We start from the raw sequence: 26,786 nt of genomic DNA, 5'->3' as shown, positions 1-26,786 counted from the left end.
GTACATAATTGCCAACCCTGAAATCTGTTTCAAAACCAGCTGTGAGAGCTGCCACCCTCCCACTGTGGATCCCAAGGGTCTTCAGAACACCAGGGTTTCTCTTCCCCCAGAAAGACCCTGGCAGGCTCTTCGTGCAGATGAGTTTAGAACAATTCTCACCCTTGGAGCCTTAGAATGATAGAATTATCTTATTGTAGAGTTGGGGTGGACTCAAAGGGCTATCTAATCCAGTTGCATAGTGTAGGGGGGAGCACGGGGCGGTTGCCCCAGGCACAAGGTGGTTAAGGGGTGCTGCTTCAATACAGCTGTTCGCTTCCATCTCCAGAGTCAGTTTAAAACAGCTTCTCCATGCGAACCAGGTAGGAAGTGACCTCTCCAGACAATAGAATGACTCTTCTCTTCTTTTCTCTGTGGATGTAATATTCTGGGTCTCTGTTTCCACCCAGCCCTGGGCACTGGCAAACCACGCTATGCCACTGATCTACTCCAAACCCTGCAATCACAGCTAGAAATCTGAAATCTGTTTAAACAGCATTGCTTCCCTGTTACTCACTCTACCACCCAGTATACAAGTAACCTCCCCTCTTCCTTCAGGTCACACTTTCTCTCCTTGATTCACCACTGGGGTAGCTAGATCCAGAAAGGCATCTGTTTCCTTCTTCCCACGCCATGTCCTAAATCTCTGTATCAAGCCTTAGCCTACTCTTGATTTCCTGCTACTCCTTCTCGGTCCTTGCTCCCTCCCTGATTGGAACCCCCTCTAAATGGGCCACCAGCCTTAAGGGCCTAAGTTGAACGCTACTGGATCAGGCCAATGGCCCATCTAGTCCAGCATCCTGTTCTCACAGTGGCCACCAGATGACTGTGGGACGCCAACAAACAGGATCCGAGCACAAGAGCACTCTTCCCCTTCTGCGGTTTCCAGCAACTGGTATTCAGAAGCGTTGCTGCTTCCAACTGTGGAGACAAGAGCAGATCCCTCATGGCTAGTTGCTGTCAGGAGTGTGTGCAGGAGCCAGGCCCTGTGACCAGTAGAACTTTGCAGGACTGGGGCCTTCCTAAGTTTGTTCTGAAGAGTCAAGGCACGGCCGCACAGGTGAGGCCAATTGGTAACTCACAGCACCTGGTGGCAAGAGCCGGGAAGGGATATAAGGTCAGCATTTCCCTTTGGCTCTTTCCCACAGCAACACGTTTCCTGCCTTGCTGCGTTTGGCTCCTTGACTCCTTGCTTCTTGATCCTTGGACCCTTGACTTCGTGACTCCTTGCTTCCTGACCCTCGGACCCTTGGCTTCTTGACTCCCGGCTCTCTGACTCTCAGACCCTTGGCTTCTTGACTCCCAGCTCTCTGACCCTTGGACTCTTGGCTTCCTGACTCCTGGCTTCTGGACTCCCGTTCCTGCTCCCACCCCACCATCTTGCCCCCGGTCCCAACGTCCCCAGCTGGGACTTCGATCGCCCGTGAACCGGACCATGACAGTAGCCTTTGATAGCCTTCTCCTCCATGTCTAATTGCCTTTGAAAGCCATCACTGCCTCTGGTGGGAGGGAGTTCCATGGTTTACCTCTGTGCTGTGTGAAAAAGTATCATGTCTTCATCCTGTAGCCCACCATCCATCTCTCTTCCTCCAGCTGGGCAACCCTGCCCAGCCTCTTCTGGCTTCTTTGAGTCACCTCTGCAGAGAACTGTCAGGATGGCAGCAGAAGCGGGCAGCTCCTTTGCCAGTCAGCCAGGCATAAGACCAGGACGGCAAGCCTTTTCACCACTGGAGAGATCACTTTAATGCTGCCATTTTATTTGCTGTTTCAGCCTTGGCCTTTCGCTGAAACTGTTGTCGTTTCGTTCCGATTTTATCCTCCTTACTGGTACTGAGACTGTAAGCCATCCTGGAAATATTTACAGGATACAGTTCTCCAAAAACAGATAAAACGTCGCCTGCGGAGCAAAGGCAGCAAACCTGAACGGCTTTACGCTTCTACATTCTGCCGCCCTTAGAGTAGGGACGGGTGGTGTTCTTCTCTTGGCATTCTTCCGAACTCTTAAACCGCCGAGCACAATGGAGCATTTGTCAAAATCACATTTGCAATTTGCTTGGTAACCGGTTTGGCAATTTAAATACAAGACCTTGGAGTAATTGCCTCCCCTACGCACTTTTGAAACAATACCCTACACCGCTCAGGAAGGAGGCTTGATTAAAAATTAATTGCAGGGATCGGAAGGGAAGGTCAGAGAGCGCCCACAAAGCCTGAACTGGTTAATTGGGATGCTCGCACGGCCGCAGGAATCGGCTGCAAAGGATCCAAATGCAAAACCAAGGTCTCAAATGCAATTGCCAGCTGACCTCCTAAGGCAGTTTGACAGCATCTATTTAAAGCACCCCCGGTGCACTTTTTTTTAAAAAAAAAAAAATCAAACTTTTATTGATAAATGCAATACAGTGCTACCTCAGGTTACATATGCTTCAGGTTACATACTGTCAGGGCTGCCTCAAGTCTCAGCTCACAAAAGACCAACGCCTTTCTTTTCTTATATACAAAAGTGTTTATTGCAGTTCATTGTTCGCTTCAGATCCGAGGCGCGCAGCCCTACGTCTGCTAGGCTTAGACCGCTGAAGTCCCTTCTGAATCTGTCCCTGCCCTGCACCAGTTTAAGAGGCTTGCGCTGCTCCACCTCTTTCTCTCTTTCCTTTTCCGCAGGGTCTTTCTGCCCGCTGGGGTTTCGCCCCTCCTGGATTCCTCCGACGCGGAATCAGACTGCTCTTGCCCCCTCCTGCGGGCTTTGGGACCTGGCCCCTCCTCCGGGCTCCCTGTACTTCCGCGCGCCTCTACATTTGAACTTGGCGCGCGCCCCCAACCTCTAACTTTCCTTTTGACAGCTACGCTACTCCCTTCACTACTCCCCTCCCCTTCCGGGAGGGTGGCTTGCTCCGACCTCCCTCCTTTCTCTTCTGCCAGAGCCGCCTCCCCTGATACACTGGAACCTCCACCCCCTTCGCTGCACTCTGGCGGGGAGGCTGGTCCTGACGCCCAGCTGCCACTTTGGGATCCCCCGCTGGCCCCCTGCTCCTGACAAGTCCCCCCTGGGGCTCCCCTGGCCTTGACCACCGGCGCCCCCTTCTGGGAATCCTCTGATTCGCTGGAAAGACTCATGGAATCTCTTGAGTCATTGTCATCCTCTTCCTCGCTGTCCTGGGATTCATCCCCATCGCTCTCCATCTCCTGCCTACCCTGTGCCTCTGTCCCTGAACCCCTGACACATACGCTTCAGGTTACAGACTCTGCTAACCCAGAAATAATACCTCGGGTTAAGAACTTTGCTTCAGGATGAGAACAGAAATCTCGCTGTGGCAGCGAGAGGCCCCATTAGCTAAAGTGGTGCTTCAGGTTAAGAACAGTTTCAGGTTAAGAACAGACCTCCAGAATGAATTAAGTACTTAACCCGAGGTACCACTGTACTTACAAACACAAACCAGAAGACTAAACAAACTTATTATACATAGATACATACACCTCTCAGCTTAGATTACAAAAAAGAAAACAAACATACAAACTAAATATACAGACATAAATTTTGACTTCCCTCCATCTATATGTGGCTTCCTTAGTTTTTTCTTTTCTCTGTGTTATCAATAGTATTTTTGACTATCTCATCTTATACCCATTTCTTCTTAATTTTTTACTCTATACGTTTCATCCATTGCGTATTGATATATTAATACCAGAACAATGTTTTTTTTATGTATTCCTTCATGCAAGTCCACTCCTCTATCAGTTTTTCGTCTGATTGGCGTCTTACCACTGCTGTAAGTCTTGCTGATTCTATATATTCACAAAATCTTATTTAGGGAGTTTTTTCTCCCTTCCAGTTTTTTGCTGCAGTCATTCCGGCTGCAGCGGTTGCATATAAGAAAACTTTTTCCCTAGTGGCAGGAATGTCAGTTGATATAATTCCAAGAGGTACGCCTCTGGGTTTTTTTTTACATGATATTTTAAGCATGTTTTTTTTAGTTCCTCTTGAATGTTACTCCAAAATTGTTTAATATACACACACTCCCACCACATAGGTGCACATTTAAAGCACGTGGCGTCCCCCAATAATCCTGAGGGAACTGCAGTTTGTTATGGGTACTGGGAATTGTAGTCCTGGTGGCGCTGAGGATGCAGGTGGCGCTGTAGGTTAAACCACAGAGCCTAGGATTTGCCGATCAGAAGGTCGGCGGTTCGAATCCCCGCGACGGGGTGAGCTCCTGTTGCTCAGTCCCTGCTCCTGCCAACCTAGCAGTTCGAAAGCATGTCAAGTGCAAGTAGATAAATAGGTACCGCTCCGGTGGGAAGGTAAATGGCTTTTCCATGTGCTGCTCTGGTTCGCCAGAAGGAGCTTAGTCATGCTGGCCTCATGACCCAGAAGCTGTACGCTGGCTCCCCTCGGCCAATAAAGTGAGATGAGCACCACAACCCCAGAGTCGGCCACAACTGGACCTAATGGTCTGGGGTCCCTTTACCTTTACCTAAGGAGGAAATGGCAGTTCCCAGGATTCTTTGGGGCTGTCATGTGCTTTGAATACATGCTGAAAGTGCTTTAAATATATGGCGTAGCTCTGACCCTAGTTTATATGCACACACTCAAGTGAGACCTGCACAGGAGTGCTCCTCTTCAGAGTTCCAGTAGGCCAGCCAGCCAGCCAGCCAGCCAGCCAGCCATGCCCCTTTCTGGCATACTTCATTCCACTCCACCCATTTGCTTTTCCATCTCCAGTCCCACAACACAACTTTCCAAACCCTGTAAACACGTAAAAGTGACTGGTTTTGTTGCTGTTCAAACCTTGCGGCTCCTTGCTTGCCAAAACTCCCTCTATTTAAAAAAGCAAATAATCAAGATTATCACAAGAAAGAGAAAATTGCACCCCACCAAAACAGCTCATTTTTACCTGGAAACCAAAACTGGAGAATATTTGTGCAGAACTAAATAAAATGCACACGCACACACCCGGTGCATGGGGCAACCATACAAAATGATTTTCGTGGCATTTATGTCATTTTCCTGACCTATTTCGAAAATGCATAAAGTATGAAGTGATGCTAAGTGAGGGCAGTGCTTTGATTAGGCCAACCAAAATGTCACAAAATGCAAGCTTTTGAGTTCTCCCGGACTCTCCATCAGGTTAGATGCTAAACAACAGGTGGGGGGAAGTGCTGGCTGATGGACAAACCACGACTTGCCCCTGTCCACAGTGGAATGTGGGAGGAGGTGGCAGGAATTCAGATGTGTCCCTCTGCAGTCTACACAGGTTTCAGAGTTGCACTCAGGGCTTCTGGGAAGGAGGAATATACAGTGGTTGAAACCACCATGGCTCAGTGGTAGAGGATCCACCTTACATGCAGAAGGTCTCAGGTTCAATCCTGAACATCTCCAGGTGGGACTGGAAAAAAACTCCAGCCTCAGACCCTGAATAGCCACTGCCATTTCAGACACTCCAAGTGTCCCTATTGTCCAGGGACAGTCCTGGATTTACACAAGCCATCACGGTTTCTGATTTGCTCCTGGAATGTTCTGCTTTCCCATAGGATGTCCCTATTTTCATCAGAGAAATATTGGAGGGTGTGGAGTTATGTGACCCCTGAGCAAGGAGGTAAGTAACTAGACAACCTTTAGAAGACATTGGAAGACAGCCCTGTATAGGGAAGATTATTATTTTTTAATGTTTCATGCTCTATTATGTTTTTTATATGTGTTGGAATCTGCCCAGAGTGGCTGGGGCAACCTAGTCAGATGGGTGGGGTATAAATGATAAAATTATTGTTATTGCGGAATAGGATGTCCCTATTTTCATTGGAGAAATGTATGCCGTTTAGTGTAAACAATACTTGGTTACTATGTTTCATCTTTGGAAATACGAAACCCAGGTGTTACCCTGGTCTGTTTCCATCCTTAGGTGAAATACAGAAGCTTTGCAATGAGTCTAGAAAATTAAAAGGAACCAGGTTTGGTGGTTTAAAAAACTAGAAGCGTCAACCAGCTTTCAAAGGAAGAGAGGGAGCGTTTCCTGCTTTGCAGAGTCTCTGTCTCTCTGTCTCTCCATCCCTTGACATTCAGCACATCATTTTCTGCCCGCTGATTGCCTCTTGCACTTTTAATTTCCACCAGACTCCACTCTGAGGACTTCGACTGATTGCCCTGTCGATGCGCAGCTGAGTCCAAATATTTATGCCACCCTGCCCGGAACACCCCCCTCCCCCCAGCTCTGCTCATCTTGATCATACCAAGGTGTCACAGCACACTGAAAGGAAGGCTCAAGTAACGTAGGCCAAGCAGTGAATCATTACTCCCTTCCCTGCACCGTTAAACTCATCGATGGAGTGACTGGGCACAAGCAACAGGACACCCCCTCCCTTGCTCAGAAGGAAGGAAGGAAGGAAGGAAGGAAGGAAGGAAGGAAGGAAGGAAGGCCGTCTTAAGCATATCCGGTGCAAAGATCCCTCAGGCGCCCCCCCCCCAATTTCCCAGAATTGTCAACCTTTTCCCAAGCCTCTCCGGGGTTTGCTCTCCTCCTGCGGAGCCTTGGAAAGGAAACTGCACCTCCACCAGCCATACAGTTGGCGGGGCGCAGCTTCCCTCCTAAGCCTCTGCAGGGATCGCTCTCCTCCCACGGAGGCTTGGGAGGCAAGCTGCACGCGCGCCAGCCATATGGTTGATAGGGCACAGCTGGGGGGCGTGCAGGGAAAGGGGAGGCCGCCAGCAAAGCCGCGCAGCTCCCTCACTCGCTGGGGCGCCCTTGAGAGGCCGGCGCCCTGGCGCATCGCGCCAGTAAACCCAATGGGAAAGACGGCGAAGGAAGGAAGGAAGGAAGGAAGGAAGGAAGGAAGGAAGGAAGGAAGGAAGGAAGGAAGGAAGTCCTTAATATAAGAGAGTCAGGTTACTTTCTGTCCAGGACTCACACAGCTTATCAGTCTGCCACTCAGTGAAAGGTTCAATCACCAGCACCTTCACATAAGACCATGAAAAACTCTGGAGTGCTGCTGCAAGTCTTTATAAATGACTTCAATGGAGGATTTGAGGGGATGTTCATCACATTTGCAGGAGATACCAAAGTGGGAGGGGTAGCTAATGCCACAGAAGACAGAATTGAGATTCAAAACAATCTTAAGAGATTCGAGAACTGAGCCCAAACTGAGAAAATTAATTTCAATAGGGACAAATGTAAGGTTATGCACTTAGGCAGGGAGAACCAGGTGCACAAATAGAAGATGAGGAGCAGTAATACCTGTGGACCACAAGCTTAACATGGTGTGATGGCAGCTCAAGCATTGCATGTGTGACAGTCCCAGAGAGAAGGGGTCAGACATCTATAGCTTTGAACACTAGTGGCTTCTGCCACTTCCGGGCTGATACCTGGTGTTGCTGGGAAAACTGGCACTCGCTTTCCCCAGGAAAACCTGCTGAATCGGAACAAACTGCAATTCCGGATTTTGTGGGGAAAGCGCTGGGCTGGAGGGAGGGGCACAGCGCTCAGGCGCTGAGCTTTGAAAAACAGACCTGCGCCTAGAACCACAGCACAAAAGGAAGTTTGGATGAACCCTGTGTTTCAGGCCATGTATTATTTTGGAAGGTGTCAATGAGGTCAATCCACTTTCAACTGCAAACTGAATTGAATTTCTTCCCCGCTCTGTGCTCCCAACTGCCTGGTCCTGATGGAAAGTCCTGCCACCATGGCCAGGGCCCACCTGAGCCAGAAGGGGGTCTACTCTGGCAAACCAGTGTGAGGAGAGCCAGCGATGGACTCGTAATCTGGTGAACCGGGTTCGCTTCCCTGCTCCTCCACATGCAGCTGCTGGGTGACCTTGGGCCAGTCACACTTCTCTGAAGTTTCTCAGCCCCACTCACTTCACAGAGTGTTTGCTGTGGGAGAGGAAGGGAAAGGAGATTGTTAGCCGCTTTGAGACTCCTTAAGGAAAGGCGGGATATCAAGTCCAAACTCTTCTTCTTCTTCTTCTTCTTCTTCTTCTTCTTCTTCTTCTTCTTCTTCTTCTTCTTCTTCTTCAGGCCCCTGAAGCCCAGAGCTGGCCCTGCCAAGCCAACTTCCACAGAAGCATCCAGTTCCTTAGATCTTGCAGCTTGGGGAAGCGCAGACTGTGCGCAACCTGTGTGGGGTGCCCAGAGCAGCCTGACCGGCACCCCCCTCAGCCGCATTCCTTAGCTACGTCCTTCAGCTTCACCGTCTGCTTCCGCTGTCCTGTTTCCTTTGCCGTCTGAGGAGAATTTTCTGAGGAAAGCGCTTGTTCCTTTAAGCAAAACGACTGGACCGTTTCTCAGCGGGTCTGCTGTGTCTCCTCTTTTGCCCCGGAGGGTGGGCTGGCTTGCGGTCTGGCGATACGTCACCTCGGCAATTGACAGGGCCTGCCTTTCCTCTCCGTCTCAACCCTTCCGTTCCTCTTATCTGCCACTGAGCCTCAGAGACAGGAGGAGATAAGTGCTCACAGGGCGAGGTCACAGGTGGGGCAGAGAGGCAGGGGCAAGATGGAGGGAGGATGAAGAGCCCCAAAGAGATGGCACAGGGCACTGCGGAGAGGCAGAGAAGCCCCTGAATCCAGGCCTTGCCCACTCCCAGTTCATGTTAATGTTTCTAAGTCACCTCATCCCAAAGGCTCTGAGCTGATATCTACACGTTTATACACAAAATGCCCAGAGCTAGTCAGATTGGAGCATTCCATCTTAAAATCCAGTCCCGTTATTGGGCAATTGGTGCATGTGTGAAAAGAGACATCCCAGAATAAACAGTACCTAATGTTATCCCACACTTAGTGTGGCAGCACCTATTTCTCTGGAACTCCCTGCCTATTGATAGTAAGCTGACACCTTCATTTTGCTGCTTTCAACACCTGAGAAAAACATTTTTGTTCAGGCACACCTGTCCCAGACAGGCAATTTTATTATGTACATTTGCTTTTTCAACTGTTGATTTTATCTATATATATGTGCATTGCACAGGGATGCGGGTGGCACTGTGGGTTAAACCACAGAGCCTAGGAATTGCCGATCAGAAGGTTGGCAGTTTGAATCCCCGCGACAGGGTGAGCTCCCATTGTTCGGTCCCAGCTCCTGCCAACCTAGCAGTTCGAAAGCACGTCAAAGTGCAAGTAGATAAATAGGTACCGCTCCGGCGGGAAGGTAAACGGCATTTCCGTGCGCTGCTCTGGTTCGCCAGAAGCGGCTTAGTCATGCTGGCCACGTGACCCGGAAGCTGTACGTCGGCTCCGTCAGCCAATAAAGCAAGATGAGCGCCACAACCCCAGAGTCAGTCACGACTGGACCTAATGGTCAGGGGTCACCTTTACCTTTACCTTATGTGCATTGCACTTATATCCCACCTTTCCTTCAAGGAATTCAAGGTGATGTCCACATTTTACCCTCACAGCAACCCTGTGAGGTAATCTTGACTTCATGTTAACAGATTTACTCTTTGTTTGGCCAGCCAGGCTGGTTTGCATAAGCCAATGCAGGGATTCCTTGTCTGGCACATTTTGGCAGCTGGTACTTTCATCCCTATCCCAATCAATCAAAATCCTACCATTTATTAATTTCTAGGGGGGAGGGGTTGGGTGGGGGTCCTAGCAAATCTATAACAGTATTTATAATCTGCACTTTCAGGAGAGTAAATCAAGGTGGAATACAACATGCTTAGCTGGCTGGTTGGAGAGAGAAATTCATACTGCAAAGGCCCATCTAAGGAAGGCAGTTTTCAGAAGATGTTTAAAAGAAGACAGGAGTGGATCCTGGCAAACATCTAGTGGTGGGGAGTTCCACAGGTCAGAGCCAGCCACTCTGAAGGCTCAGATGCTAGTGAAGGCCAGCCGGACCTCAGGGGCATGGGGAACCACAAATATGCCCCATCAGAGGATCTTGGGGGCAGTCAAGGTGTAACATAAGGAAAAGGCAGTCCTTAAGGGACTTTGGACTCAAGTTGCCCAGGCCTTTGTGAATTAGCAAATCGGCAACCAGTTGCACGTAAAACGCATTTCAGTAACCAAGCCTTGAAGTTGCCAATGTAACTTTGGGCTATGCATACAATTCCTGCAATCCACGGGACTGCAAGCGTTTTCCTGGGAGCCGTGCTGCCGCCTGATGAAAAGAGAGGAGGCCTCTCTTTATTGGGCTAATGAGGAGCACTCCTCAAACAGCTCTTGATCAAACTGCCTCAGCTTTTTGTTTTTCATAACGCAACTCTCGAGTCAAGATAATTAGGCTTCATGACTAATAAGATAATAGTACATTTACTGTACAGCTGACTCTTCAGCGTCAAAGGGCTTCATAAATATCAGCCAGAGAATCTTCACAACACCCGTTCGGCGAGAAGCCCTCCTCGCAGGAAAATCGGAGGCAGAAACAGATCCTTTTCTCTAGAAGGGGAGCAACCCCACAATGAGGAAAGGTCAAAACATTGTGGGGTGGGGGGTAGTTTAGAGCAAAGATGAATAAAGGGGGACGGGATTTAAGGGCATAGATTTATGCACATTGTGGAGAACAAGGGGGCATGCATTGAAGCTGAATGCCATAAAATTCTCGGCAGGACTGGACCGACTAGATGGGTCGCTGGCCTGATCCAGCAGGCTCATCTTATTATACCTGATATTATAACAACAACAACAACTTTTTTTATTTATATCCCACTCATCTGGCTGGGTTTCCCCAGCCACTCTTTGTGGGAAACGGCCTTGTTGCACAAGACCCCTAAAGCAATTTTAATTGTGTAACCTGAATTTGCCGGAATGTGATGGAATCTCACCAGAAAATAGTGACCGTTTGGAAGGAGAAACATAGATAACTGGTTGGTCCCTGTGGCAAATAGGATGCTCATAGACCTTCAGCAGCTATGCAATACAAATCAAGGAACATCACCTGATCTGGAATTTTTAATGGGGATCACCTGACCTGCTTTGGCCAGAACTGAGTGGAGGCACACCAGATTCAACCTCCGTATGGCATTATTTCAAGATGGACCGGAACAGCAACCCTCTCTGTGCTGCGAGGGATTGAAGTGTTTCCTTCCCCGCCTGTCTTCACTTTGAAGATAACGGCTGAAGTTGGCTGGCTCATCAGCCAAGCGGATCCTTGTTATCTCAACGGCAGCCTTTTGAGTCCTCGAAGGACTGGCAGAACTAGCCTGACTTTGACCTGCTGCGTCTGCTTGTTGTTCCACCAGACAAGACTGCAGAGCTGATATGGACTTCCTTTGAACAGCGGCATTGGTGATGAATTGGTCTGACAAGCTGAGTCCCACAGACCATTCACTTGCCACACGAACCCTCCGGGCATAGCAAAAACAATTTGCTTTCATGCTTGCACAAGGGGGGGGGGGGAGAGAGACCCTGCTTTGTCATCAAAGGATCCCAAAAGTGCAAAGGGTATTGTGAAGGCCATGACAGTCCCCTAGAGAGGATAAAAAGGTAAAGGGTAAAGGGGCCCCTGACCATTAGGTCCAGTCATGACCGATTCTGGGGTTGCGCGCTCATCTCGCTCTATAGGCCAAGGGAGCCAGCGTTTGTGGCCAGCATGACTAAGCCGCTTCTGGCGAACCAGAGCAGCGCACGGAAACGCCGTCTACCTTCCCGCCGGAGCAGTGCCTATTTATCTACTTGCTCTGGTGTGCTTTCAAACTGCTAGGTTGGCAGGAGCAGGGACCGAGCAACGGGAGCTCACCCCGTCGCAGGGATTCGAACCGCCGACCTTCTGATCGGCAAGTGCTAGGCTCTGTGGTTTAACCCACAGCGCCACCCGCGTCCCTCCTAGAGAGGATATTTCAGCCTAAATCTCTCTCCTTCCTTGGAGATTTTTAAGCAGAGGTTGGATGGCTATCTGCCATGGATGCTTTAGCCTACATTGCAAGGGGTTGGACTAGATGACTTTTGGGGTCCTTGCACACACCTCTTTTCTTTAAGGGAAAGCCTGTAGTCCAGCCTTCTCAGCCCTTCAGAGTTTTGGGCTAGAAGACCTTTTGCATCTCAGTTGCCCCAGCACACTTCCTGCCCAACTTCTGACACTTCCTTATTTATCCCTGTGGGATAACTCTTGTCAGTAGAGCATGAGACTCTTCATCATAAGGTAGTGAGTTTGAGTCCCACACTGGGTGAAAGATTCCTGCATTGAAGGGGTTGGACTAGATCAGTGTTTCCCAAACTTAGGTCTACAGCTGTTTTTGGACTACAACTCCCATCATCCCTATCCAATGGTCAGGAGTGATGGGAATTGTAGTTCAAAAACAGCTGGAAACACATGTTTTTGGAGGGGGGACACTGGACTAGATGATCCTCGTAGCCCCTTCCAACTCTACTATTCCATGATTCTATAATTATATATCATTAACATCATATAATTTTGCACAGTTGGAAGGGACCATGAAAACCTTCTAGTCCAACCCCATGCAATCCAGGAATATTTTGCCCAACATGGGTCTCAAACCCACAACCCTGAGATTAAGAGTCTCATGCTTTACTGGCTGAGCTGTCCCAGCAGCCCTTGATCTGAACCTTAAAAACTGGTAACAATCTGTGGAAGACTCAGGTTTGCTGCCTTGCAATGTGTGAAAGGTTCCTTAGAGCTGTGTTCCTCAAGCTCGGGTTCCCAGAATATGGTTGGACCACAGTTCCCATCATCCCTAACCATGGGCTAAACTGGCTGGGGTTTATGCAAGTTGTGAAAGTCTCACATTTTGGATGGACTTAAATTTGGCCCACTTGTCCTTGTTTCTTGTGCCATCAAGGATGGTCTGGTCCCTGGTCTGGGATGGTGAAGATTTCTACATGCACACACAAAACACACAAACCACACACACTTTGTCAGCTGCAATTACAGGCATTTCTACACTGATGAAAACGTACAGCGATCATTCGTGTTTGTCTGGGAGGCAGCGAGGGGCAAAAGAGGTCTAAAGACTTTTGGCCCCTAGCCATTTTCAGAGCAGCTCCGTGGAAGAAGGGGGGGGGGACAAGTGGCGGGGGGGGGGGCAAAGAGAATCTCTTGATTGGAATAATTATAAATCGTCTTCTCTTCGTTCTTGCTACACGAATTCCAGGCTAAATTATCATCTAATTTCAGAGAGCTCCATGACTGAGATTATCGGTGAGTCATTTGTAATTATGTGCCAGATTGTATTAAAGCATGAAAACACAAAGGATTCTCATCAAACACTAAGAGGGGGGAAAGAATCAAATTACATTTCGCAGGCAGGATAACAGTTCAGACTACATTTCAGATTCATGACATATTACAAATGTAAAACAGGAACGTGGGGAGGGGAAGGATGGCAGGGGGCTGGGGAGTGAGAAACTCTCAGCTTGAAAAGTGCACAACATGTTAAAAGAAAGACAATGGGCCTGATCCAGAAATATGAGGATGCAGTGGTGGGTTACTCATGAGGATCACAGGGTGCTTTACAATACAAAAACACAAAAATACATGCCATAATAACAAACAAAACAATAACCACACAGTTAAAAGGCTATAGATTGTCTAATCAGCCAAGTACCTGAAGAGGAACATTTTTGCCTGGCACCTTAAAGGTGTATAATGAAGAGGCCAGGTGAACCTCCTTGGGGAGAGCATTCCACAAACGGGGGGCCACCACAGAAAAGGCCCGTTTTCGTGCTGCCACCCTCCAGACCCCATAGGATGTTGATCTTAGGGTCCAGGTAGGTTCATATGGGGAGAGGCAGTCCTTGAGGTGTTGTGGTCCTGAGACATTGAAGGCTTTATGGGTCAAAACCAGCACTTTGATCTGGGCCTGGAAGCTCATTGGCAGCTGGTATGGTTGAACCAGGATCGGTGTAATATGCTCAAGCCATCTTACCCCAGTGAGCAACCTGGCCGCTGAATTCTGCACCAGATGAAGTTCCCGAACTGTCTTCAGAGTCAGCCCCACGTATAACGTGTTGCAGTAATCTAAGCAAGAGGTGGACCTCGGTGACATCCAGCAGATAGCACACGGGAATGACACAAAGGGGAGAGTGCTGTTGTGCACATGTCAAACCTGCGGGCTTCTCATCCACATCTGGTTGACCATGGTGAGAGCAGGATGCTGGACTAGATGGGCCCTTGACCTCATTCAGCAGGGATCGTCTTAGGTTCTTTTGCTAAGAGTCCATGGGAGCAACGTGAAACGAACTTGGTCTGCACCCAACTTTCAAATCTGTAAGGTTTGTGGCATACATTTTGTACTCAGAAATTTCAGCGCCCCTTCAATCCAGTCATATGCAAAATGTATTCATTTAGCAATATAGATATATACCGCTTGATTGTGATGAAACCTCAAAGCAGTTTAGGTGAAGGTAAAGGTACCCCTGACCATTAGGTCCAGTCGTGACAGAGTCTGGGGTTGCGGCCCTCATCTCACTTTATTGGCCGAGGGAGCCAGCGTGCAGCTTCCGGGTCATGTGGCCAGCATGACTAAGCCGCTTCTGGCGAACCAGAGCAGCACACGGAAACACCGTTTACCTTCCCGCTGGAGCGGTACCTATTTATCTACTTGCACTTTGAAGTGCTTTTGAACTGCAAGGTTCGCAGGAGCAGGGACCAAGAAATGGGAGCTGACCCCATCGCAGGGATTCGAACCGCCAACCTTCCGATCAGCAAGCCCTAGGCTCTGTGGTTAAGACCACAGCACCACCCACTCCCCCCCCCAAAAAGATCTACGGTCAGAAAGAGACTTTCCTCTGAGTAAACATGTGCACGATTGCACTGGAAATATATCTACAATATATTCACTGTTCTCTCGCTCCCCAACCTGCAACAACCACATAAGCACTGTTTTCATTTAAATCATGGCGTAAGTATTGAGCTTTTGCAGAGGGGAGGTTCCTTCGTTGCTACATGTTCCATTTCTGCAGATATAATCCCATGGTTTAAAAAGAGAGGAGAAAAGCTAAAGAATTGCACCCTGGTGACACAAGCAAAATGTGAGGAGGGGATCCATTTAGAATGTGGAATTCACAATGTACTGAAGTGTAGATTGAAAAGCCTCTGGTGTTTCCTTCATTGCTACATTTAAAAAGACACTCAGAACCATCTGCCAGCTAATAACGGCTTTATTAAAGCTTTAATGTTGCATTCCGTCAAGAAACACACAAAAAAGGTAGGTGGCGTTGCATCGGAGACAGGCAGCAGGCAGCAACCTGCTATTTCTTCCCTTGAAACTCAGTGATATTCTTCCCCATCGCAAATTAAAGAGGCAGAAGATTTGGGGCCCTTTGAACATCTCCTAATTCCTAAACGCATTTCTGCTTTTGTTCATGAAGCCCACTGACTGCACAGCTCAGCTCTTATCACAAGGCTTTCAGAGTGGGAAAGAAAGGGTTTAATGCGCAGTGCCAATCTCCTTGGTTAATGTTCCATGCCTCAAGTGTTCATTATGGAAGGTGGGGCAATTCCAATGCACACATTCGCCCTTAACATTATTCTTCTGGGCTGGGTTCTTGGGGCGAGGAAGGAGGGGAAATATTATGCTCTTTGTATGGTACTGGACACATTGAAAGCTCATGACTTCCCCCAAGGAATCCTGGGAATTATAATTCTGAGGGGGAAGCGACAGTTCCCAGGATCCTTTGGGGGAAGCCATGTGCTTTCAATCTATGGTGTGGGTGTCCCCCCAGTATGTGCTAGATGGAGGTACAGGAATTAGCTAGTAAATGATGTTTAACGCTACTATGGATTCCCACCCCTCACTCGGCATGGTGGTTGCCATGGCCTGATTGGACACAGAGGAAGAGCAGGAAGCACCAGCTTGGGAGCCCCCAAGGCTCAGAGCCTGGGGAGTGATTGTGGGACAATGAGGAGAGGTCAGAGGGAGAAGACTGGGAAGAGAAGATGTTGGAAGCTGAAGGGGTAACGGGACTTAGTGAGCTGGGAGAGTCTGTGGCAGAGAGAAGCCCAGAATCAGAGGCAGCAGAGTGGGAAGAGGGAGGCCAAGAGGCAGAGGTGAGGCAGGCTGGGGGAAAGTCACAGGGGTCTCCCCCTCCTGCTGCAACAAGGCCCCTGCTCCCCTTGCCTCCCAGGACCGGAAATGGCTTTAAAAGGATAGGGAGGTTGATTGTGCACAGAGACAGTCTCCAATTGCTTGGAAAGACCCCCTGGAGAGGAGACTTAGGCAGCTGTAGGAAAGCAGGGGCTCAGTCTCTGCTTCATGGGGGCCAGATGAGTTGCCGTACTCATTAGGCCTGACAATCCTGTGTTGATCAGGTTTTTGCTAATAGAGAGTTAACTCCAACCTGCACGGTGTGATTTACTGCCGGCTCGCTCCTGACACTCATTTATATATGGAATTTTTACTTTGTATTTTTCAAAAAACGTTTCACAGAATGTGTTGTTTTCCTATTAAAATTATGTCATTTTCAATGTGGTTCATTAAGTGTGTCTGCATCTGATTCTCATTTGCAATACACAATTTGATTATTTAAGGAAGGTTGTAGGCCACTTGGAGATTCCTTTGGATATGTGCAGTGGCATGGAAATGATTAAAAAAATAAAACAACTCAGGAAGATGCCTTGGCCCTAAGCCATGAGCACGGGCAATTGTCTTCTGCAATCTGATGTAGTTCACTTCTGGTGAGAATGCAGAGGATCAGAATTAGGGGCATTTGCTCACTTGCAGAAGGTATCATGCTCTGCGTGGCTCCTGGTGTCTCCAACAAGGAAGACTGGGAAAGATTTCTGCCCAAGTTCCTGGGGAGAGACCACCCACCAAAGGCAATGCTGGCCTAAATAAGGAATGAGGAACACCAGCCTTGCTGCCAAATGCTGCCTTCCAGGTCTCTAGCTGGCCCTCAGTCTTCTCCCTATGAAAGTAATGCACCTCTAAGAACTGTGCTGGAAGAGGGTGGCCAGAGCAGAGAGGGCAACAGCAGAAGCAAGAATGTTTGTTTTTTCAGGAAGCTCTCTCTGAAGAGTGGGCTCCATTGCTCTCTTGCCGACATCAGAATAAGTATGGCAGAGTCTTAATGCCCTGTGGGAAACCCCCACTGCCTCCCCTCTCCTCCCAATTAGCAACAGCAAGGCCCCATAGCAGGGCGTCTGTGAGGCCCATGGTTCCTACAGCAGCAACATCGTATGCATCGGGGTCCATAGGAAATATACATTTCCCATGCTTCCCAAGTGCTGGAATACTGCCACAGCAGGAACCAAATGAAAGCTCCCCTGCCAACAGATAAACGTGGGTAAGAAAAGGACAGAGGGAGCGAGGTAACAGTAACGTGGAAGACTGCCATGGGGCAACATCAGTTGTGAAGGAAGCCCCAAACTGAATCTCTGAACCCCTCATTCCAGCTGTCCCATTGATCCCAACCACTAGTCCTGCTTTGATACATGTCAATGGTTCTGAAATGTCTCTGTGTCTCATTTACTAAGTTATCAGCATCAGATTAGAACGGTGCGGGCGGTTCCCCCGCACAGGGTGCCAAGTCGAGAGAGTGGAAAGAGAGTGTCGGTTTATGCATTATTCAGGAAGGGGGAAAACACACACTTTCAAAGAAAACATACACACACCCTTAAATGTTTTTAAACACTTTTGCTTTGTAGACACAAAATAAGGATATACACTGGGTATTTTGTACACTGCTGTCCAAGTCACACAGAAGCAGTCTTAAGAAACAAAAAGCCTGCAAGGGAAGGCAAGAACACATAATAAAAGATGACTTTAAAAAAATAATATTTACAGCAGATATTACAATTTGTCTGGGGGGTGAGGAGGGGAGACAGCAGGCCGTGGCTCGTGATGTGGGCTGGAAGGACCCTTCAAGATGCTTGCAGATTGTTTCGATTCGCTGGCACTGCCGTGCACCAAATGTATTGGCCTTGTTAAGATGGGAGCAACAGGCGCCGAGGAGACTATGCAAGGAGTGATACATAAAAACAGCAAGAGGCGATAAACTCCCACGCAATCCAGAGGGAAGGCAAACAGCACAGCGAGAACTAATACGGAGGTCACTTTTTAAGACGATGCTACACAGCTCCCGCCAAAGTCTTTCTGTGGTGAAGGGAGTCGCTCTCATGAAACAGAACATACAATTGAGATGCAATCGGTGCACACACGTCACCATCAAAGGTTGCCTGCCCTAAATTGTTCTCTAAAATGCAATTTATACATTTGCCTCGCAGAGGAGCAAGCTTAGCCCCTTTCCTCCACTGTGCAGACAGCATCTATGCAGGACTGCGCAAACATCCGATCACATGGAGGTTTCTAGGTCCTCAAAAGAGAGGAGGAGGATGCTGCAAAAACTGGATCTGCATAATCAGGAACGTGTAGGGTTCCTGTTCCACCCACCTAAGTGTTGGCAAGTCTGTGAACTGAGGCCAAGTGACCAAAGGTTAGAAAGACTTCAAGGTAGAAAAAGCACAATGCCACAGTTTGAGGATTCTGCCTAGGAAATGTGCGCTACACTAGGAGTGGGAGGGAGCCAGGATTCACACCTCGCAATCGAAAACCAACCATTCTCGAAAGCCTGTGAGCTCTCATCATCATCTGAATGCAGAATTCGGCAAGCTCCAAATTATTTTCAGGGAAACGCAGCCAAGTGCCTCCCCCAAGGTCACTGTGATATGTTAACAGTAGCAGACAAGGGTGAACTGTGTACTCGCCTTTATTTTAACATTTTCCCTAAGTAGTTATGAAAACAGAAGGTGGCATCTGCTAATCCGTTTGTATTCCCTGAGCTTAGTTACACCGAGAAGGAATGAGCACTCCGAAAAGGAAAGAAAAATAAAAGAAATCTGCGTGTAATATTACATGACTTAGAAATGTGCGAGGCAGGATTGAAAATCCTTATGCATTCCAAGGTTTATTAAAACGACACCTTTCTGCAGCCACAAGACAAAACACACACCCCAGTCCTCCTGCAGCTGAAAGCAAAGGATCGCAGCAGAGCTGGTGGCTTGTGAATGCTCCTCAGCAGGCCTGCGAACTTTCCCCTTTATGGGAACTGAAACTCAGGGCCAAACTGGATGGGTTGTTAGATGTGCCTTTGCACCTGATGTGCATCCTTTCAACAAAATGAAAATAGCAGTCGCTGGGGAGTGGATACAATTACTGGGATTCCTGCAGGCAGTGTATGGTATTTTAACCCTTTCCTCCCCTGCCGTGGTCTCAATGAAAACTGGTTCTCTGAAGCTGCTATTTGCACTGGGAGGGAACCACCTATTGGCCTTAATTCAATTCCATTTGGGGAGGGGCGAGTGACAAATGAGAACAGCAGAATGAGGCAGTGGTGCCAGGAGAGCGTTTCTATCCCCTGCCCCCACTTTAGCTACAACTTTTACAAGTATACATGAGCTTTCCCTAAGAGGACAAACAGCAGCTTGGGTGGGCGAGTTTCATTAGGAAGCACCTGGGGGATGGTTCAATCCAGTTCCCCCAGTGCTGTGGCCCAATCCAAACTGTGCCTCCTGTGTGGGTGCTCTCTGCAAGAATTTAAAGATCACATACCTCCATCATGACACTGAATTTGGCCCTCAGAATCCCAACCCTTTAAAAAGCCAACCAAGCAAAAAACCCTCAGTGAGCCAAAGTAACACATTGGGGAGGGAGGAGGGGGGAATTGCTGATCCTACGGGACCTCTTAAGCATTTAGCAGCTGAGTAGTGGGCAAACTTCTCTTGCCTCAGCAATGACATGCTATTGGATTCAAAATCAAACTGCTAAAGGACCAATAGAAGCCCGAGAATAAGATTAAACATCTCCCCCAAAACTGCTTCTCCTATTTCTGTAGTTGGTATTTCATATGGATTGGCCAGATTCCATAGCTCTCCCTTCCTTAACCTTGTGGGCTGGGACTGACGGGAGTTGTAGTCTAAAATCAGAGCCTAGCTATACAAACCTGGCCCCAAGGAGGCAAGTCTGGCAAGGAGACATGCCAAGCTGCCTGGAATATCCACGTGAAAAGCAGACTGCAAATGCCAGGGCAACTGCATGGACCCAGCCAACCACACAGAAGCAGATAGTGCGATACTGGCAAGCTCACCACCTAGTACTTGGTCCCTAAAAAGAATAATTTGGGGTTTTTGTTTCTTTGTTTTTTTTAGGAGGGAGCTTGCCACAGCAATCTCTGCCAAAACAGAAGCGGCCACGTACCATCAAAACAAGAATCTCCATTTTCCAGATCAAGACCTAGTAATTCAAATAAACACCCAGATAAATCCCAGTCAGAGAATTAAATGCAGGATGTCCCAGGAGATCTGAGTCACCTCCTTCTGCCATGTCCTACCATCTCCCAGGGACTTGGGAGTCTAGTTCTCAATGAGCTGGCAAATCTGCATCTGGGCTGGAACATCACAGGCTGAGAGTGGGGGATGGTGGGCCTCGTCAACTAAACCAGGGGTGCCAGACCTGTGGGCCTTCCAGAAGTTATTGGACTCCAACTCCCATCAGTCCCAGCCAGCATGGCCAATGGACACGGATGACGGGAGTTGTAGTTCAGCAACATCTGGAAGTCACCAGGTTCCCCAACCCTGGACTAAATACTTCTCCATACAAAAATATATCTGCCCACATAGAAAACTTTCTCCAACATACTAAGTTGTCTGCATGGAGGGATTTTTATCTTTTGTGAAGCCAAGTAGGTCACTATGTAAGTCACCACTTGCAGTCCGAAGTGGTACATCTCAAAAATACCAGCTGAGCGAGAAGTAGCTCTTCTGAATTCGGGAAAGGATTGCTTTCGGTCTCATCCTCTAACTAGGATATTCCAACCTGGAGCTCTGCTAAAAGCAAGCAATGACATAGAAAAGAGGCAGCTTGACCTTTTGGCATGGACAAGGCCAACATGGAGAACTGGGTGTATTTTTGCCTCGATGGGGTGGGGAATCCATTTCCCACAAAGTCAACTTGGCACATCCTCCTTGCCTGCCAGGCAACAGTGATGAGAACCGCCCCTGTGGTATGCGTCCTTTGGCTACCGGCAAGCAAATATATGCCGTGCTACTAGAAAGTCAAAGGAGTCAAACGCAACGGCAGTTAAAATTCAGGCCACAATCCTGCAAGGCCTGAAATGAGGAGGGGGGAAACTATTGGTCTGGTTTAACCTTAGGTTCACAAGGTTTAAAGTTCTGACAGGTTACTGGACAGAGCCGAGAGAGCAGAGCTTGGTCAAGGTTCTCGCATGGCTGAGCCTGTATCGACCTCATTAAATAACATTAAATTAAATTACATTAGGGACAGGGGGGAGGGGGAAGTAGCTTATTTACCTTAAAACAAAGCAAAGTAAAACTTACTGGAGACAAATCTGTCTATTGTGCCAAGCCAACCAAGACTGCCAGGAGGACAAAAAGTGAACACAATCCCCATACTCTTAAATGTTAAGTGCATCACCAAAGCATAGGAGCTTGTGAGATGCCCTACAGCCAGCAGCAGGGGTGTCAGGTCTACCCCTTGAACTCTTCTCCCCTGCCAATCCCTCGCTTGCCCTATCCCTATCTTACAGCAGCGGTGAGCAAAGGCCTGGTTTAATTTCCTAGGAGCAGGAACAGCCTCCCCTTACTGAGATGTCCAAACTGTTTCCTGCACCTCTGAGGTCTACACCGTGGTACAGCAACCAACTTTGACAAACCCTCCTGTTGCTTCTCCAAACTTCTTAAGGTACCACTGCTGTCCTCTATGAGATACCTGCTGAATGGTGCTCTAACCTTAGGGTAACACTGCATGTATTTGGGGGGGGGGACCAGGTGTTTGGGATTGCTTTCCAAGAGGAGTTGCCTGGGCAGCTTGCATATCAGCTCTGATGTTATTTATTTCAGCATGGAAACATGGATGCTACGCCAAGGTCAGGGGCGGGGAGATGTGCTTTTATTACCCCCAATGTAAACAGTGCATGTCCACAGCTTTTCCACTTGGAGGTTTTGCACATTTATGATTTGCTCCTTGTCATATATGTGTTTTTACAGAGATATGGCTGAACCAAGGGCAGCCGCGAGGCAGGTCCAACACCGCGCCGCCGAGTTGTGCCAGCCATTTTGACTCTTCTCCTTTGTTCCCTGAAACTGATGCTTCGCTGAATCCCTTCCTCATAACATGATCCAGAAACATTTCAAGTATTCGAAAGCCAAACGCCGGTGCCAGGCTACAGGTCAATGGAAACTGACCAGCAAGCAATGGAAGTCAGGAGGGTTTGTTGACATCGCCAGATTAAGTTCCTTCACCGATCCCATTAGGAGGCAATTAGTATCCTTCATCGTCGTCCATCTCACAGCCATAATCTGAAAATACCAAAGCGGAGAAAAATTATCAGAAGAAACAGGATCACTGAGGATCCCTTAATACATTAGCCTCTACCTCGCCCACTCCCAGAAGACAACAGAAATAGTCCCTCCCAGGAAAATATACAATGGGGAGGGAACGGGAAAGCACTGGAAGAAATCACACACACAAAAGCATTCCAATGAAACACTTTTTAAAAGACAGAGAGTTTAAATGTAGGTCACAGAAATGAGCAAGTGAGCCAATTTCTGTAGCATCCAAACTGTCAAGTAATTTCTAGGTGCATCGAGGTAAGCAAATTGCAGGTTTCGCTGGAGAGATAAAAAAAAAGCTCGCTGGGTTTTAAACTAACCTACCCCAGGAGATCTGTTCCTTAAAAGAGCCTTATGAACATGCCCCCAAAAGTTGCGAGTCTCCCAAAAATGTTACTAGCCTGCCAGGAGCTGGCAGAGAGCTCTGCCCTGCCTCCCTCAGCCGGCTGCTTTTCTACAGAGAAAGGGGCTTCCTCCTCTGCCCCTACAGCCATATGGAACTGCATGCACCTACCTGCGTGCAGTTCTGTGTCACCTCTGGCTGCCAGGCCAGTGCTTGAATACAAGGCTTAGCTTAGTTAAAATCTGAGACCTTCTGCTCTCTCTCACTCACTCACACCACACTGAGAAAGAGAGGAATAGTCCTTTCTTTCCATCCAATTCAGGTACCTTCACAGTTCTCTCCTGTCCTGTCTGCCTCTGCCTCATTCTGTTATATTCAGTCATGTACACTTTCCCCCTGATAACCCAGGGAACCCTTTTCTCAGCAACACTTAATGGTCAATGGTGATACAGATGTGCGCATGCTGGCTGAATCTGCTTCTGCAGTAAATCATTTAAATTATAATCTGCCCCCCATTCTAAAAGCTTAGGGAGACTTAGGGAGAGATTAAAGTTTTCGAAAACTGCCTTTTCCAGTTAAAAATCAAATTAAAGTGGCTCCAATTCTAGTTCTCCACTGGCTTAGACCTGATTTGTTTGAACCTCTTTACATTTAGGCTTGCAACGTGCATCAGATTAAACATCCTCCAAATGCTATTGCACATATATCATGCTCTTCCTTCAAAGAGCTCAGGGTGGCACATATGGGCCTGCCTCCTTCCTTCCTTCTTCCCTATCTTCATTGGGAAAGTTAGGCTAAGAGACAAGCTTTTGAACTTGGATCTCCCCAGTCTAAGTCCAACACGCTAACCACTATACCACATTGTCTCTTCAAATGTATGTAGAAATGATTGCCAAAGAGTATAGCTCTATTTGTAGCCGCTGCTGCATTTTCTTTTCTTTCTTTCTTTTTTTTACAAACAGGGTTTTAATTGGTTGCAATTTTACGGATGGCTATATGGCTATAGATCCTTGCTAAATGCTTTAGTGGATCATGCAATAACACAACTCTCTCCCCCTCTTGATGGAGATGTTCATCTCTAGAGGTATACTTTAATCTTGATTTTCTTATCAGTACATTTCTCTGCTTTCGATATCTGGCTTTCAACATCCCTAGGCTGACTAACTAACTGGCTTGAGCAAACAAGGAGGGCTTTAAAATGCACTGACAAATTTCCAAAGGACAGGGATTGCATGGCTCTAAGAGTCAAAGATGAGATGGTCAGCTGGCCTGGATCATGGTGCAATTGAACACTTGGTGACGCAATGCAATGCAAATTTGTGATGCAAATATATCAGTGTTTGCATAACAGGGAGACAAAAATATGTTTAGAATGGTTTTAAAAACAGTTACAGTAGTAGAGGGGAAATGATTCAGCGAGCTCTAATTTTGTACAGTTACTAGTACTGATACTATTTAATATACAAAATTATTATCATTACAATTCTTTCAGCTTCATTCAGCCCAGGCACACATCTCTGGCTGCACTTCTCTGGGAGTGCAATTCTAATCATATTTCCTAAAGGAGAAAGAGTTTCCTGCAGTCTGAATGACCTCTTTCCACTCAGATCAAACCACTCTGTTGTGATTATTCTACAGACCATGCACAAAAGCTGAAAACGGCACCAGTGTGAAATTAAGGGTGTTGAGACGATGGCGCAGTAAATAATCAACACTCCAGCACCAGCCTTCTCCCCTTGACACTGTCAGGCACCACAATTAGTGGGTTCTGTGTCAAGTCTTTGGCTATACATATTTACACTGTAACGAGAAGCTTCCGTGCTGCAATAATGCTGTACCCCAAGTTCGGAGTGTATTCTCAGCTCTGTCTGTAGACGCTGAATTCAATCGACTCGATGGCTCCCACCGCCGAAAGACTGTCTTGCTAAGAAATGTTTATGAGCGTTACTCAAGCCTGGAAGTACTGTCATGGTGTACATCACAACAACAGAAGAAGGTTGGCAGCCTAAATCCATGGTAGCCCCATGGGGTCCTTCTGTTACCTGCACTGATGAAGACGTGCAGGAGCTGGAGAGAAAGGTATCTGGAACATTAGTATAGAGCTGCCATTACTGGGGTAAGGAGGGTTTTTGGCCTTTCTTTAAGTGGATGGGTGTTTGCAAAGGATGAAGTTAAGACCCTACCATTTCCCCCCATCAGCTGTAGGGCACTCATGCAGTGCTCCTCTTCCTCCTCGACTTCTTCTTCTTCCACTTCTTCCTCATGGTTGTACGAGACGGGCCCGGATTCTACCAATACATTTGCTGGCTTTTCAGCTGCTTGGGCCTCTGTCTGAGTGCTTGGAAAGATTGCCTGCAAAGGATAAGAAAAGCAATAATAATAAGAAGAAGAAGAAAAACCTAGACCCATCGCCTCTCACCTTTCCCCTTTAAAATCCCCCACTGAAAGGAAGAGAAAATCGCTTGGCAGATTCCTTATTGTCCCCCTATCAAAGCTCCTCGTTAAGAAGCTTAGAGCTATTCTGGGGGAAACTCCCATTCTCCTGTGCAAATTCAGAGTTGTTTGGATATTTCAAAGCATGGCCAAAGACTGAATGAGGAAGATGTTGCAGGTGGATATTAGCACGTAACAAGGTACAAGCTCTTAAAAGCGACACTATTTGGGGAAACTATTCGGGGAAATTGTAAGTGTTTTCTCTCAAGAGGTTTGCCTTTATCCAAACCTTCTGAGGTGCAACAATTGTCTAGGCACAAAATAAAACAAGGTGATGCGCACAACGCCCAGTGAATTAGGTACCATTCAGCTGCAATTAGAGAAAGAGTTAACAATTCATTGTGCAATTCTGCATCCAACTGTTTACCGTATTTTTTGCCCTATAGGACGCACCAGCCCATAGGACGCACCTAGATTTGGGGGGGGGGATAAAGGAAAAAAAAAATTATTCCCCCCCCCAGGCGCGGGGCTGGGGCGGGGGAAGCCCGAGCTTCCCCCGACCCCAGCCCCCAGAACAGGCAGCTCTCCGCAAGCCGTGGGAGTCCAGCGTGAAGTCGCGCCGGGCTCCCACAGCTTGCGGAGAGCTGCGCGAAGCCTGCTCTGGGAGCATGCGGGGCTGGGGGAGGGGGAAGCCCTAGCGTCCCCCGACCCCAGCCCCCAAAACGGGTCCTAGAGCGATGGCGAAGCTGCACTTCCCCCGACCCCAGCCCCCAAAATGGGTTGCGGGGCTGGGGGAGGGGGAAGCCTGCCGCCAGCCTCCAAACCACGTTGGGAGACAGCGGGATGGCGTGCTGCGCCTCCCCGCTGCCTCCCGAGCTTGCGGGGCTGGTGGTGGGGCTCTCCTGAAGCCTGGACCCCTCTCGCTCTCCAGGCTTCAGCGAAAGCCTGCATTCACCCCACAGGACGCACACACATTTCCCCTTCATTTTTGGAGGGGGAAAAGTGCGTCCTATAGGGCGAAAAATACGGTAATTAGGAGGAGGGCCACAACTGAATGGTGCAACACCTGCTCCAAGTGCAGAATGAATCAGAGAATTACAGAATCATAGAGTTTGAAGGTACACCCAAGAGTCATGTAGTCCAGCCCCCTACAATTCATTTTACTTCCTTTTTAATTTGTATACAGTCGTACCTTGAATCCTGAACGCCCTGGAACTCAGACGTTTTGGCTCCTGAACGCTGCAAAACCTGGAAGTGATTGTTCCAGTTTGCAAACGTTCTTTTGGAACCCGAACGTCTGACAGGGCTTCTGATCGGCTACAGGAGCTTCCTGCAGCCGATCAGAAGCTGCAATTTGGCTTTTGAACGTTTTGGAAGTCGAACGGACTTCCAGAACGGATTCCATTCGACGTCCAAGGTACGACTGTACTGCCTTTCTGCATTACTATACACAAGGAGGTTTACAGCAACAAGATATACAACAAAGAGCACATGATCTGATCCAATTCAAAAAGTCATAATAAAACAAAACTTCAAAATGTTTGTCGGACCAGAAGCTTGGCAGCATGAGCAGTTGAAGCCAGATGATGGATGGGGATGGGTTCAACCTCTGGCATGTGACCTATGAGGATTATGAGAAGACTCATGCCTGAGACTTTTTGAAGCTCTTGCCAAATGGAGCAGAGCAAACAGAGGCAGGTTGGGCCAATGGGCTGAACTCCTAATTAGGCAGTTTGATCTGCTGTAGAGGCA

At 48.1% G+C, this 26,786-nt stretch overlaps 1 protein-coding gene and 1 long non-coding RNA gene across 2 annotated transcripts in view; one reads left to right on the top strand and one right to left on the bottom strand.

Moving 5' to 3' along the window:
* Nucleotides 1-17,634, top strand: part of LOC308470657 — a 57,483-nt gene extending 39,849 nt beyond the window's left edge. The window contains exon 2 of the long non-coding RNA XR_013982506.1: nt 15,924-17,634. This is a non-coding gene — a long non-coding RNA (uncharacterized lncRNA). The remainder of the gene's footprint in view (nt 1-15,923) is intronic.
* Nucleotides 17,532-26,786, bottom strand: part of BRF1 (BRF1 general transcription factor IIIB subunit) — a 200,807-nt gene continuing 191,552 nt past the window's right edge. Inside the window, exons 17-18 of the mRNA XM_080976442.1 lie at nt 24,785-24,953; nt 17,532-22,225 (exon numbers count right to left, since the gene is read on the bottom strand). Coding sequence (XP_080832568.1) covers nt 22,188-22,225; nt 24,785-24,953 — 207 coding nt within the window. The 3' untranslated portion in view covers nt 17,532-22,187. The remainder of the gene's footprint in view (nt 22,226-24,784; nt 24,954-26,786) is intronic.

The sequence above is a fragment of the Podarcis pityusensis genome, assembly GCF_964106645.2.
Source record: "Podarcis pityusensis genome assembly, chromosome: 1".
Classification (NCBI taxonomy): domain Eukaryota; kingdom Metazoa; phylum Chordata; class Lepidosauria; order Squamata; family Lacertidae; genus Podarcis; species Podarcis pityusensis.
The sequence above is the reverse complement of the archived record's forward strand: the minus strand, read 5'-3'. Positions and strand labels throughout refer to the sequence as shown.